Below are 13197 nucleotides of genomic sequence, written 5' to 3' on the forward strand. Positions count from 1 at the left end.
AAGAATCTTTCTTAAATCAGCTACTAGTGGAGATACGATAAATAATTTATATTTGTATTCATTGCGTATATTTAATCATCTCTTTAGAGTTCCAAGCAACTGCTAGTGTCCGAATAACATGTTTTTCTAAAGAAATATTTTATTTTTGAGTATCAACAGTCTTAGTAACTCTCGTATCCCTCTCATGTGCTGAGTGCAGTCGGAGGAAGAGGAATTGGAGTTGGTGAGTGTGCGTTTCTGCTTGAAGGGAGTTACAAAAGATCTGGAAAGTACTAATTCTCTTAAGTGTTTATATCTAACCAGTGTTCCCTTTGTTACACAGTTTTTCTTGCTGTTATTAAACACTATCCAAGCACTTTTAATAACTGAACCATTCTGGTACTACAGAGTCCATCCCATTTTTCTGCTTATAGTTGTATATGTTGACCCATTTTGTTTGTTGGAGGGAACATTGGAACAGAGCCTTTAAAAACAGTAGCCGTCAATGATCACAAGACACTTGCTAAAGATTTTTTTTAAGGAAAGATATAAAATACCTTATATAGTTCCCCAAATTATTAACCTATTTTTAGAAAATGACTTCACCCTCAAAGTTCCTCAGATTGTAACACATGGTCTTGTGTTATTTCTCTTTCTTTCAAAAAGATTACATCATTTTTGGTGAGGTCACTTTTTTCAGAGTTGGAATTATTTCATACTGCATGAGATGATCTGAACCATAAGGGGGGTTCCCTGTTTGCTAAAAGGAATGTCTGTAATTTAATATACACAAATTTATCTTTTTCTATCAGGACATACTCTGTTGTTAAAAGTAGCTATTATCTTTTTTGTGAAACAAATGATTTCTATTGGCTTATCTTCTAGAAAATAAATTTGACTAAAAATAACTTTCATTTTATCTCTTCTTTGGGAACTAAAACCCAAAATTCACAGAAATCCTATAAATTCAGTCAGTTGCTAATTAGTGACTTTAAGGGAGAAAAACTTGAAAACGTTTAGTTTGTAGCATGGACAAGGGTTCAGATTGCATGAGAGCATGGGGGGAAGGCATCTGTTGGTTTTATTTATATTTTATTATTACATATATATGCATGCTGGTGTGTTTTGCACAGTTTGTGTCTTTTTAGATAAGGTTGTCTGTGCTCTGTCCTTAAACTAAGAGATCATTCTTTAACTTCGTGATCACTCACAGTTTTAGATGTGGTTTTGTATTCAGTAAACTAAAGTATACTAGTCTGCCATCAATTGTGGTGTTGGATTATATCATGTGCAGATTTAGACTTTCTTCTGGCGAAATACTTTACTTAGTGATACGGTAATAATTAGAAAATGGAAGTTTATAATTCAAGATAAAATGATTTGTCTTCGACTGTTTACCCTTAGAAGTTAGTTGTCACAAGTGTTTCCTTTCAGTTCTGTAGCAGTATGTTGCCCTCTAGTGGTCCCACAAGTCTCTTACTCAGAAAAATCAATGCCCTTGAGATTCGGAGCTTTGATGCATACGGCCAGTATCTTGGCATTCACTGTTACACACACACATACACGCCACCTCTTCTTGAGGTCATGCCTGGAGATTGCCATGGAGTTGAAGCGCTGGCATAGATAGAGTTAGGCCAAACTGGGTCATGCTGTGTTCTTTCACCTACTGTCTGACTCTCTGAGTTTCCAGATTAAGTCCAAAGTGTATCTCTACCTCAAAAACTCATTAAAATTATTAACTTGATGCTGAGATGAACGTGTATTCCCACTTACCATACATTGACTTCCACTCACTCAAAGTTCACTCCCCAGTTACAGAATCTCAAAGATAAATTTCTAAATCTTTGAAAACCACAAGGTGAAGAAATAAAAAATGTTTGTAGTTAAGAAACAAAAACCTAATCAAAACTATAAACAGTTCGTACTCTTTAAAACTGAAGCTGATTCAGACTCTAAAACTTAAATCAGTTTTGAATGCAGAGCTTTGTGGTCAGAACCAAAATATAGCCCCAATGTTAACATTTAGAAAGTTACTCAGATTGGTAACCCTCATGTATTACCCTGGGGGGCTCTGACCCAAAGCGGGGAGGAACAGGTGCCTCGGAGCCGCCCCCGAACACTCTCACGGTGGGAGCCGGGCTGCCGAGATGTCTTGAGAAGCCTTGCTGTTCTAGACAACTTCGCTTCGTGGTAGCTCCAGGGGTCTTACCTGTGGATCTGAAGTTATATAAAAATGTGGGCCAGAGGGTTTCTTAGGAGAGTCGTTTAAGGATACTATTACATTTGGGTGGTACTCAAGTCACCAGAGCACTTCCCACCTCTTGGCTCATTAGAGCTTCCCAGTAGTGCCCAAGGCCAGCAGCACAAAGCTCACTATCTTCCCTACTGTGCAAACAGAGAGGTTCAGAAAAGTGAAATGATTCCCCCCCCCCACCGCCAAGCTTAGGAAGTCGGGAATTGGGGACAAAAACATAGGTGATGTCTCTATATGTGAAAGCCCTGGGCTAGTTGTGCTTTGGCAGTCTTGGGTGCTGAACCCATGGATCATGGAGTCTGTTCTCTTTGATCCTGCTTTTGGAGCATTCCCGGAAGCCCCTGTCGGGAGAAAGTGCTGTCACCCCCGAAAAGTAGAGGAAGGGCCATGTCAGGCTGACTGGATTATTCAGTAGTTGGGTTTTTTCAATTCACTCCCGGTCCAGATAGGATACGGTGTAGATGGAGTTGGTCAGCGAGCATTTAGTGTTGCTCCATTCACCGTCTCACGGGAAGCGCGCTCGTCGCAAGCTCTCCGCGCACAGCCTCTCCTTTCAGAAGTGTCGGGAGCCTGTGCGGGGATGCGTATTGGAACCTGCCGCCAAGGAATAGGTCACTTTGGGGGGTGGTGACAGTGGGGGAGGCTGAGCATGTAGGGGGGTGGGGCACGTGGGGGTGCAGGGGGTGTGGGGGGCACGGGGGGGTGTGGGTGTAGCAACTGTAGGCGCGCAGGGCAGGAAAACTGGAAGTGAACTGTACTTCAGGAAGCCAGAACCTCACAGCACACTAACACGGGAGGCTGCAGACGCGGGTGGTTTCGGTCCCTAAACTTCCTTACGCTCTCCGGATACAAAAGACTTTCTGGCTCTCCTCAGGGCTCGAAAACCTAGATGTTTGATTTGGGGCAGCCTGGCGGTATTTTAGTGCCAGCAAGTCCTCATTTACGGTAACACGTCAAAGCATTCTCACCCATAGTGCAAGTTTCTGTTTTAAGGATATATCCTTGCCACCAATAAACACTATGAAAGACAAGGGAAAACAAATAATTAATGTAAAACTGTGTCCCTTGAAATTAAATATTTAGTTGTTCCCATTGGTATTTTTAAGGTTTTTTTTTCACATCATCACTGCTTTAAGACATAATGACGTTCACATCATAAAACTGTGAAAAATGTCACTTTTAAATTAAATGTTATTTTTAAAATACTAAGGCTGAATATAAATATTCAAATAATGACCCTTTTTTCTACTCTCTCACAGAATACCCAAAGGATAAGCAGTTCTCAAGCCACTCAGCCTCTCGCTACCCCAGTTGTGTCTGTGACCACCCCGAGCTTGCCTCCGCAGGGACTCGTGTACTCAGCCATGCCGACCGCCTACAACACTGGTAAGCCCGCTCTCTTGCCTTCTGTTGGCTCTTACTTCTTTGTTTGGTGATCACGATGTGCTTTTGTGATTTTTTTTTTTTTTACAAGTATATTGATTGAAATCAATTATCTCCAGTTCTTTAGAGTCACATTTGGGCGTATTAAAAGACAAAGGTTAGCTTTGAAAAACGTACAAAAAAATACATTGTGGGATGATTTCCCAGTGTCAGCTTTTACTTACCCTGACAGAGAAACAGAGAGCTGTTCCCAGAATCCCGGCCTGTGACCAGAGAGGACGAGAGCGCTGCTTGGCATTTTCTCTGGCGCGTCTCACTACAGTCCTCCAGGCTGGCAGGTGTTGACCTGCTGGGGGGAGCACGGCCTCCGCCTGGACTCGGGACTCCGGAAAGGGACACGTGCGTGGCTGCGCCGGGCAGCTGGTGTTTTCCTCTGTGTAACTACCTTTTTTAGTTTCTGTCCTTTGTGCCTCAGGAGCAAAACCAGGATGTTTCTTGTTTCTCCTCAGAGCCAGTCAGTCATTCCTCCCTTCTGAGAGGAGCTTCTCACTCATTTATGTTTATTTAGACGTTTCATCTTAAAACACCTATTGCGGGGGTCTGTAAGGCAAAGTCAGCACTGCTGAGTGATCGGAGAGGTGCCCTGGGCCACGCAGGCTGTCCGCGAGGCCCGACACGCGGCAGGTGTCTTCCAGATCAGCCGTTCTGGGGAGAGGCAAAAGGTGGGAGGGTGTGGTTTCGCCTTCTCACCCGCTGAGCCAAACACCTGATGCTTCAAAGGAGGAAGGAAAGAAGGAAATAGTTAAGCGATACCTTGTCAGCTTTCAGATTGTGGTGCCGGGCATTCATCCTTTCAGGATTCCACAAGCAGACTGTAATAAAAACTCTAATTTTAGACTTCAGAGTAAATGCTTTAGCACGGTGCTTTCACACTGCTGTCCGACGCTCCCTGCGGCCATTGATACATTTGCTTGTCACTTTAATGCCGTGTAGTTCATTTAAAACAGAATTTGAAAAGGTTTTGTTGAAAAAAGAAAGCCTCTTAGGAGAATGTCCACTACCTTTTCTAACAATCAATATAAAAAAAATGTCCAAACCTATTAAGTGCAAATCTAGAGTGAAGCAAGAGATAACACGTTCATAGAAATTCTGTGTCCTGGTGGTGATCCCCAGCTATAGGCGCGCCCGTATGCCAGGGACAGAGCTTTTGTCCCAGGTTCGTGCCAGCTCAGGATACAGGCCGGAGCTGAGGTCCTAAGCGGCTTAGGTTAGCAGTTTCTGCTCTGAGACCTGAGAACTTGAGGAAAGAGGGGGGTACACACGACCTGAAAGGTTCAGAGGAGCTCCAGTGGGGAAGGTGGGACTTGAACTGGTTCGGAGCGAGAGCAGTTTCTTGAGCTTTCGTGACGGGTTTTCCAGGATATGTCCATGTGCCACTGTGCGTGCTTAAGAAATGCTGTTGGATTAGCAAGAACTTGTTTTTTAAAAATCCAGAAGGAATTACCAAAACATAAAAACAGAGTCCGATTCTTTCAAAACCATCAATCACTTGGCCTCAGTCTCATTCCTTCTTTTAACTGTGACTTAGTCTCTGTGCTCATTTTCAGAGCATGTGTGCAGCTTAATCTTAAAAAACATTTTTACTCTGTCTCGTTGCCCTTTTTAAACACGTCCACTTTCATCTTTCTGTAGTATGGCATCTGCCTTTCTGTGCAGAGTCTGACTCATGCCAAATGATCAGGAAAGGGATGAAGATATGAGCAACATTTCCAAAAGTACAAGTTTTTATGTGGAAGAACCCCAGGTGCTTCGTCATGCCCCTCATAAGGTCACTTCGTAGCCCTGCTCATGTATCTACTCAGCACATGTCTGTTGAACACTCGCTGTGTGGCAGCTATGGGGCTGGGCACATAGGAGTGTACGGTTCACAGCGGAACTTGGGACAGACCGCTGTGAGGATCAGGTACCACAGTCGTGTTAAGAGCTACGGAGAAGCCTCGCTAGAGGGGCACACGTGACTCAGCTGGGTGGAGCAGGGAGATTGTTCCGGGGAGAGGGGAGCACGGCGGCGTACAAAGGCTAGCAGACAGGAGCGTGGCAGGATCAGGATGGCGCGGGGTGTGAGGGTTGAAACTGTAGAGGTAAGTAACAATTTCTAGGCCACGTTGAAGCTTTTGGATATTGAGAGCACAGGGAAGCCAGAAAGTTGTAGGCAAGGAGGTATCGTGAGCCCATTTGTTACTCTAAGATCACTTTGGCTAGTGTTCATGGGGCAAGGCTGCGTGTCAGGACACCACACGGAGGCTAGCATGGTGGCCCAGGTAGTGGATCCTGATGGCTTAGACGAGAGCAGGGGCAGGAGAGCTGGTGAAACAGGCATATTTGAGAGACGACACAGAGAACTGACTGGCCTTGGGGGTTGGCACTGGAAGTCGCAGAGAAGTATCAAGAACACCCACAGGTTTCTGGCACGACCGAGGGGAATATCGGTGCCGTTTATTAAGATAAGGAGCAGGTTTGGAGGAGACGAGTCCAGTTCGGGTGTCAGAGTTGAGGGGCTTGGAGAGACATCCAAATGAACATGCCAAGTAGGTAGCTGGGTGGACCTAGAGGTGGAGAGCTGGGGGCTGCAGGGGCACCGGTGTGACGCGGGACCCCTGCCCACCTCGGCGGGGAGGGGCTGAGGCGGGCGGAGGGCGTGGCGCGAGCGGAGTGTAGAGGCGGGCAGAATCCTAAGCAGCAGCTATGTTCTTTCCTCTCAGTGCCTTTTTTTTATGAATGTTAATGCACTAGGAAGATGGGCTTCCTTAAATACCTCCCCTGAGACAGGAAAAAGCAGTTAAAAGTAGAAGGGGTTTTGCCACCTCTCTCTGAAAGTAAATGGAAAAAACAAGTGTTAATGAAGAACTGAAATAGCTCGATGTGTGAACGATACCTAATGCCCTGGGTCTTGGCCAGAGTGACTATGACTGAGGCTTTCCGAGAAAATGAGCCGCATTCTCTGTGACACTCTTGTCACACCTAAGTTTTTTCATGAACTTGAAGCTGTGTTGCACGCAGTCAGGGATCTCCCACAGCCCCGGGCCGCGAGCAACCGCTGCTCATCGGCTGCGCGCCGGCATCCTTCGCTTGGCCGCCGGGCTTGGCCCCACACGAGAAGGGCTGCTGTGTCCTTCCTGCTCCCCTCGTACTTCAGGAAGAGAAGAGCTGCTGATCTAGGCTCCGTCCGGTCTGTCGCTGCTTTTCCCAGGGGGTAGCGGTGGGCACGTGTAAGGTGACGGCTGCGTACGCACGTCCCCTAGCAATGGCCCCGCCATTATTTCTATTTACAAGTCTGGAGAAAGGATCTCAACTTTTTGTGAGACAGGAGACTGTAAACACGTAGTACAGAGTTGAGACGGACTTTACCGAGATAATCCCAGACAAGCAAATGCAGCTAGGACCTCCCGGAAGGAAAACTGTTGTGGGTTTAGACCTGTGTGTTTTACGTTAGGAAGTACCTGGCTTCCCGCAGCCGGGGTAACCGGCTTGTGCTTGGGCCTTCTCTCTCACACACGAGTGATCCTTCTCTCCTTGTTCTAGATTACTCACTGACTAGCGCGGACCTGTCGGCCCTGCAGGGCTTCAACTCCCCGGGCATGCTGTCTCTGGGACAGGTGTCGGCCTGGCAACAGCACCATTTAGGACAAGCCGCCCTCAGCTCTCTGGTGTGAGTAACTAGAAATTGTCCCCGAATCTCTCCTCCCAGCCCTTGCACTTTATTTTTCTATCAGTTACAGTCTTTGGTGCTGTTGACTGTCATGTGACAGTCCTAGGATGACTTCTTTTTTATGTGGTACAAGTGTTTGGAGAAAATATTTCCTTTACGTGCTTCTGGATAATAGCTTGGGTCCTGCTCAAACTAGGCATTCCCTGAAGAGATTCGGGAGGCAAGGCTTCTCTTCTCTGGAGGTGAAGAAACGCAGATAGTGACCAAGGGGTATTGAGGCACAGACGGCACCCACATTCTCCCTGCTACTAGGGCTTTCGGATACCCCTGGGCCCCACCGTAAGCTTTTCTCACGCCTGTCCCCTCACCCTGCCCAGAAGGAATGTTCTCTGCGTTGAACTCTTCTCGGTGAGGGAGGGTGTGGGCAGCGGGCTGGGATCATCCGCGTGAAACCCCGTAGCCAGCTGCCTTCACGCACAAGATGCCCACCCCCTGCTGTTCCTCCCATCCGTGGAGAAAGCCAAGGTGGTTTTCCTTGCATTTCTTCACCTCTTGGCCCGGGGTGGGGGGTGTTCATCCTAAATGAACACACCACGAGCCAAAAGGGTCGCTCAGCTCGGGGGAGGAGCCTGTTCGCACGCTCCACTACTCTAAGTTGGCCTGTCTGAGGCGGTGTCCTCCCCTGGAAAACAGGGTCAGGTGACAGCCTTCCGGGTACTGTGCGAGCAGTGAGCGGTGCCTCTCCCGGGGCCGGAGCAGAGGGGAAGCCGAAGGCAGGGGCTGTGCCATTCCTCTCCCATTCTGGTCCACGGGCAGCGGCGGACGCACAGTTTTGGCTCCTTCATCTGCATAAGGACCCAGGGCTTGGGCAGGGGAACTAGCCACCCGCCCCGGCCCTCGGCCATCCTGGTTGTGTTCTCCTCCCACGGAGAGGTCAGTAAAACCAGTCTGGGCATTCGGACAGGCTCTGTCGGGTGGAGGCTGCAGTATCATTCCCGCTCCGCAGATGCACTCACCAGCCCTCTAACATCTTGTCTTTCCTTCAGTGCCGGAGGGCAGTTATCTCAGGGTTCGAATTTATCCATTAATACCAACCAAAACATCAACATTAAGTCAGAACCAATTTCACCTCCCCGGGATCGAATGACCCCGTCAGGCTTCCAGCAGCAGCAGCAGCCACCGCCGCAGCCACCGCCGCCACAGCCCCCCCAGCCCCGGCAGGAAATGGGGCGCTCCCCTGTGGACAGTCTGAGCAGCTCGAGCAGCTCCTACGATGGGAGTGACCGGGAGGATCCACGGGGTGACTTCCATTCTCCAATCGTGCTTGGCCGACCCCCCACCACGGAGGACAGAGAAAGCCCTTCCGTCAAGCGAATGAGGATGGACGCGTGGGTGACCTAAGGCTCCCGGGCTGGTGTTCGTACTTCGTGATCCCGCAGCGAACTGCCCTACATATCTACATCGGTAAATAAGGACATGAGTTAACTATATTTATATGTACATACATACATATATATCCCTTTATATATATATATATGTATGTGGGCGTGAGTGTGTGTGTGTGTGTGTGTGTGTGTGTGGGTGTGTGTTACATACAGAATTGGGCACTTACCTGCCTCGTAGCTCTGCAGATGTACGTCCCGTGGCAGACAAAGCGCCCTGTAGGCAGATTCTAGTCTGGCACTTCCTTGGACTACTTGTTTCATAAGATAACCAGTTTTTGCAGAGAAACGTGTACCCATATATAATTCTCCCACACTAGCTTGCAGAAACCTAGAGGGCCCCTACTTGTTTTATTTAACTGTGCAGTGACTGTAGTTACTTAAGAAAAATGCTTTGTAGAACAGAGCAGTAGAAAAGCAGGAACCAAGAAAGCAATACTGTACATAAAATGTCATTTATATTAATTACCCAGCCTGGCATGGGTCTCTGTTGCAGAGGGGTGCATGGGAAGGGCTGTTGATATTTTAAAACAAAACAAAAAAGCCCCACACATAACTGTTTTGCACGTGCAAAAAATGTATTGGGTCAAAGAAGTGATCTTTAGCTAATAAAAAAGAGAGAGAGTAGAAAACACGCATGAGATATTCAGAAAATACTAGCCTAGAAATATAGAGCATTAACAAAATAAATTAATATATTAAGTTATAATTGGACTATGTCAGAAGTTTCTTTTTACATTCATATCTTAAAGAAACTGATTTTAGCTCATGTATATTTTATATGAAAGAAAACACCCTTATGAATTGATGACTATATATAAAATTATATTCACTACTTTTGAACACATTCTGCTATGAATTATTTATATAAGCCAAAGCTGTATGTTGTAACTTTTTTTTTTTTTAAGAGAATAGCTTTATCTTGTTTTAACTTTTTAGTTTTATTTTAAGAGGGGGAAAAAAAAATATCTTGCAAGCAGAACCTTGGAAAAAAAAAGCCATGAACACTTATTATTCTATATGTAAATTAAAAGTTGAGCCAAACTCTTTTGTGTATATAGCATCTTAAATATATTATCACCTTTGATGTAAGTACCTATGTATTGTATGGTCACCAGATTAAAAAGTATATTTTTGTGGATTGCCGCCAATTTGGGGGGAAAAGGCGAGATCCTTATTAAGTAGAGTATTCACTGTTTAATATTTACTATTTTGTTAAATATACTGTACTTTGGATTTTAATTATTAGCCCAGTCTTTTCAGAGGATTGTATAAAGGGGTTTCTCCCCTCACTGGTGGTGAATGTGTGCTGTTACGTTGTAATCTTTGTGCTGTACGGGTTGAGCACCATTATATATTTTATATGTGTACATAAATAGCAAAGTGGCAAAAAAAACTGGTGTTAAGTTCATCTTGCATAAATATAAAATGTGTTGTAACAGATTTAAGGCATTATTTAAAACTTGCCTTTTGTGAGGAAAAAAATATAGTAGAAAAAGCTGACCTAACTTAATATTAGAGAACATGGCAAAATAGTAGAGGAGCACAAAGGTTTTATAAGTGGTAAATGATTAGGGAAAAATACTTGTGGGGAAGGGATCTTTTTTCCTGGCCCCTCTAAAATAGAATGATGCAGCTGGTTACAAAATACTACCATTCTGAGCTCTCGGTGCATCGAAATGGCACTTTGGTGTGGGGAGAAATTCTCTCACGGGCACACCGCTGGCTGGCACGGCGCGCCGTCCTCGTGCAACCCGGGCGGCGCCCCGCTCAGCCTCCGGACGCGGCCTCCCTCTTACCGGAAGACGGCGGGGCTGCGAGGGCAGGTTCGGCCGTTTCCTGGGCTTGTGCCACAAACAAAATTCAAAGTCCTGTATATCTTCCATCGTAGATTTTTAAATACCCCTTTCCCGAGAAACTCAAAATAAGGGTTTAAAATCGCTGCTATTTTGTATTTTAAACTTAATGTTGAGCAGCTACCTACAATTTTTTACTTAGGTTTTGCTTTTCCCCCTAAATTGCCTTCCTTCTGACATTTTCCTCATATGCTGTTTGTGACAAATCATCAGCCAGACTTCCTGACTGACACATAGGTATTAGGTATAGGGGAAACCTGTGGTGTTCACAGCTACAAAATGGAGTTCGGTTTTAGTAACAGTTCGGGTAGTAAATTTTGAGAGAGGCCAAAAAAAGGGAGGGTGACGTGCTGTCTCCTCTCAGCAGGATGGTCATTGGGCTCTTGTTCAGAAAGGATTCGTTTCTCTTTCAAACGTACGTACTTTACCGAACTGCATACCGGCACGTTTCTTCGTAAGGTCACACCTGATTGAGACAAGACAGTCTCCCGACACTGAATTTCCAAGATAATCCTTACCACTTTGTAAACCATTTATAGCTTTGAAAGTGTTAAGTGATTCTTTCGTTACTATTCATGCACGTTCATGAACTTCTGCTGTACATTGGAATAGGAGTTACCACATTCGCATTTACTGTCTATTTTCTTGTGTGCCTTATGAGATGGCTTTTCTGACTGTATCTCAATAGTCTTTCTTTCTATGCAGGTTTATAATCAGTACAACTACTGTTTTCTAAAATACTATTACACGAGGCTCGGAGTTTGTATTTCAATTACACTGACCAAGTAACAATGTATTCCGTTTTCAGGAAGTGAATATTTGACTGTTAACCCTTTTCCTGTCTGCCCAGTGTGACCTGGAGCGTGTGGACTTGACAGACACCCCTCACCCAGACTCCATGTACAAACACCACATGCACATGCACATCTCCTGGTGGAAACCAACTCAGAGTGGGGAAGACACGAATGGTGTTTCTTTAGAACTGACTTTTCTTACCGTTTTAGACTCGTGTGTTTTGTATGACACCATCACCAGAAAATTTTATCCTTCAGATGAAGTATTTTATTACTAAAAGACAAAAACAAAAAAAGCTTAGAGGACGCCGCACTGGTTCAAGTACGGTTTCCAACAGCTGTCCTTCCCTCAGTGCGCGAACCGTCCTGCATTGAGTGAGAGTCACCATTGTATGTCTGCAGATGGTCCCGATCAAAACTCCATCTTTTGAGCCCTAATTATGTCCATTGTGTTAGAGACTAAATCAGGGGTTTGTTCTAAAAGAACAATATATGTTTTACCATTTCCTTTAACCATAAGGACAACTAATAAAGCATTAACCTATTTTCTGTATTAACCATCATGCGCACAAGAAATACATAGTAAATAAGGAACCAGAAAACTCCTGGCATTGGATCATAAGAAGCTAGATGATTAGAATGTGAAAAAGCTTTTACAAATGTAAAACTTTTATTTCTCTGTAGAAACTTTCTTCACTTTGCTGTGCAAGAAGACACTGCTTTGCTATATTTAAAATGGCTTTTTTAAAAAGAGATTTATGTATTTGGTAAATGTTTGTAGTCAACAGTTCACACAAGAAGCTGTACACGGTTTGATCATGTAAAACCGTTTGGCGGCACAAGCTGGACTTTGTTGCCATCCTTGAGATGAACCTTTTAAGAAAAATAAGTTAATCTCAATTTTTCCCTGAATGTGTTGTTTTTTCTTCATTATACAATAAATATTATAGTGAACTTTTTATCAAATGGTTAAGAAAATGCTAGAGGTTGTTGTAAACTATTTGTATCCTGCACTCACTACAGTAAAGACGGACTGGCTTTTCCTGTGTACTCCAGACTCTGTCATGTTTGCCGCCAGTCGTCCCCTGGCCCCGCCCCCAGATGCGTCTCCTGTCCCTTCCCCTCACAAAGGCCTCTTCCTGCTGGAGATCCCCTTTACCTACTTTGAGGCTTGGTCAAGGAAACGGCGGCGGCAGCTCACCAGCCTCGCCCACTGCTGCTTCTGAGGCCTCCCTTCCCGGGCTGCCCGGGTCCCTGCAGGAGGCAGCGGGCAATCCAGGGCCCAGCTCGGCCAGCCTGGCCCGTCACCGCAGCCGGCGTGGACGGGGCCGGCCCTCGCAGGCGCTGCTGGACTGCCCGCAGGACATACCGGCGGGGGGGAGGGCGACTTACTGCTAACCAGGCTCTGATGATAGCGACTCGGTCTACCCAAAATGCACACCCAATACTAAGCGAGCGGCAGCAGAGGACAGATTTACTGAATGAGTTAGTTTCAAAAATGACAGGTGTGAAAACTTATCTTAAACTTGGCAGTGGCAAGCGTTCTCTTCCTTGGATTTGCCTCTTAAGCCAGCTCCTGACGGAGCACATTCTTGCTGTCAGTTAGATTAAAAGCTAAATTTTTGTGCTGGTTTTACTCGCTGGCTCCAGTGAGGCTCCTATTAGCAGGTCTTGAAAGCTGGTTGAGTCCCGTGGCTAAAAATAGTCTGATCACAGCTGCAGCTGCTTAAAACCAACTCATCGCGATTTCCGAGCTCGCTCCCACGGGCGCCCTCCGCTA

General features: G+C 45.6%; 1 protein-coding gene across 12 annotated transcripts in view; it reads left to right on the forward strand.

Annotated features, from left to right (window-relative positions):
* The window catches only part of MEF2A (myocyte enhancer factor 2A), a 161256-nt gene extending 148789 nt beyond the window's left edge, over window positions 1-12467 (forward strand). For 8 of the 12 annotated variants that reach the window (XM_047739149.1, XM_047739147.1, XM_047739142.1 and 5 more), the window contains 4 exons: window positions 200-223; window positions 3493-3619; window positions 7199-7325; window positions 8372-12467. In XM_047739149.1, the coding sequence (XP_047595105.1) occupies window positions 200-223; window positions 3493-3619; window positions 7199-7325; window positions 8372-8726 (633 nt within the window). In that variant the 3' untranslated portion in view covers window positions 8727-12467. The remainder of the gene's footprint in view (window positions 1-199; window positions 224-3492; window positions 3620-7198; window positions 7326-8371) is intronic. The other 4 variants (XM_047739150.1, XM_047739154.1, XM_047739145.1 and 1 more) reach the window with 1 other exon arrangement.
* Window positions 12468-13197: the final 730 nt, after the last annotated feature.

Source organism: Lutra lutra, chromosome 7 (assembly GCF_902655055.1).
Source record: "Lutra lutra chromosome 7, mLutLut1.2, whole genome shotgun sequence".
In the NCBI taxonomy this organism is placed as follows: domain Eukaryota; kingdom Metazoa; phylum Chordata; class Mammalia; order Carnivora; family Mustelidae; genus Lutra; species Lutra lutra.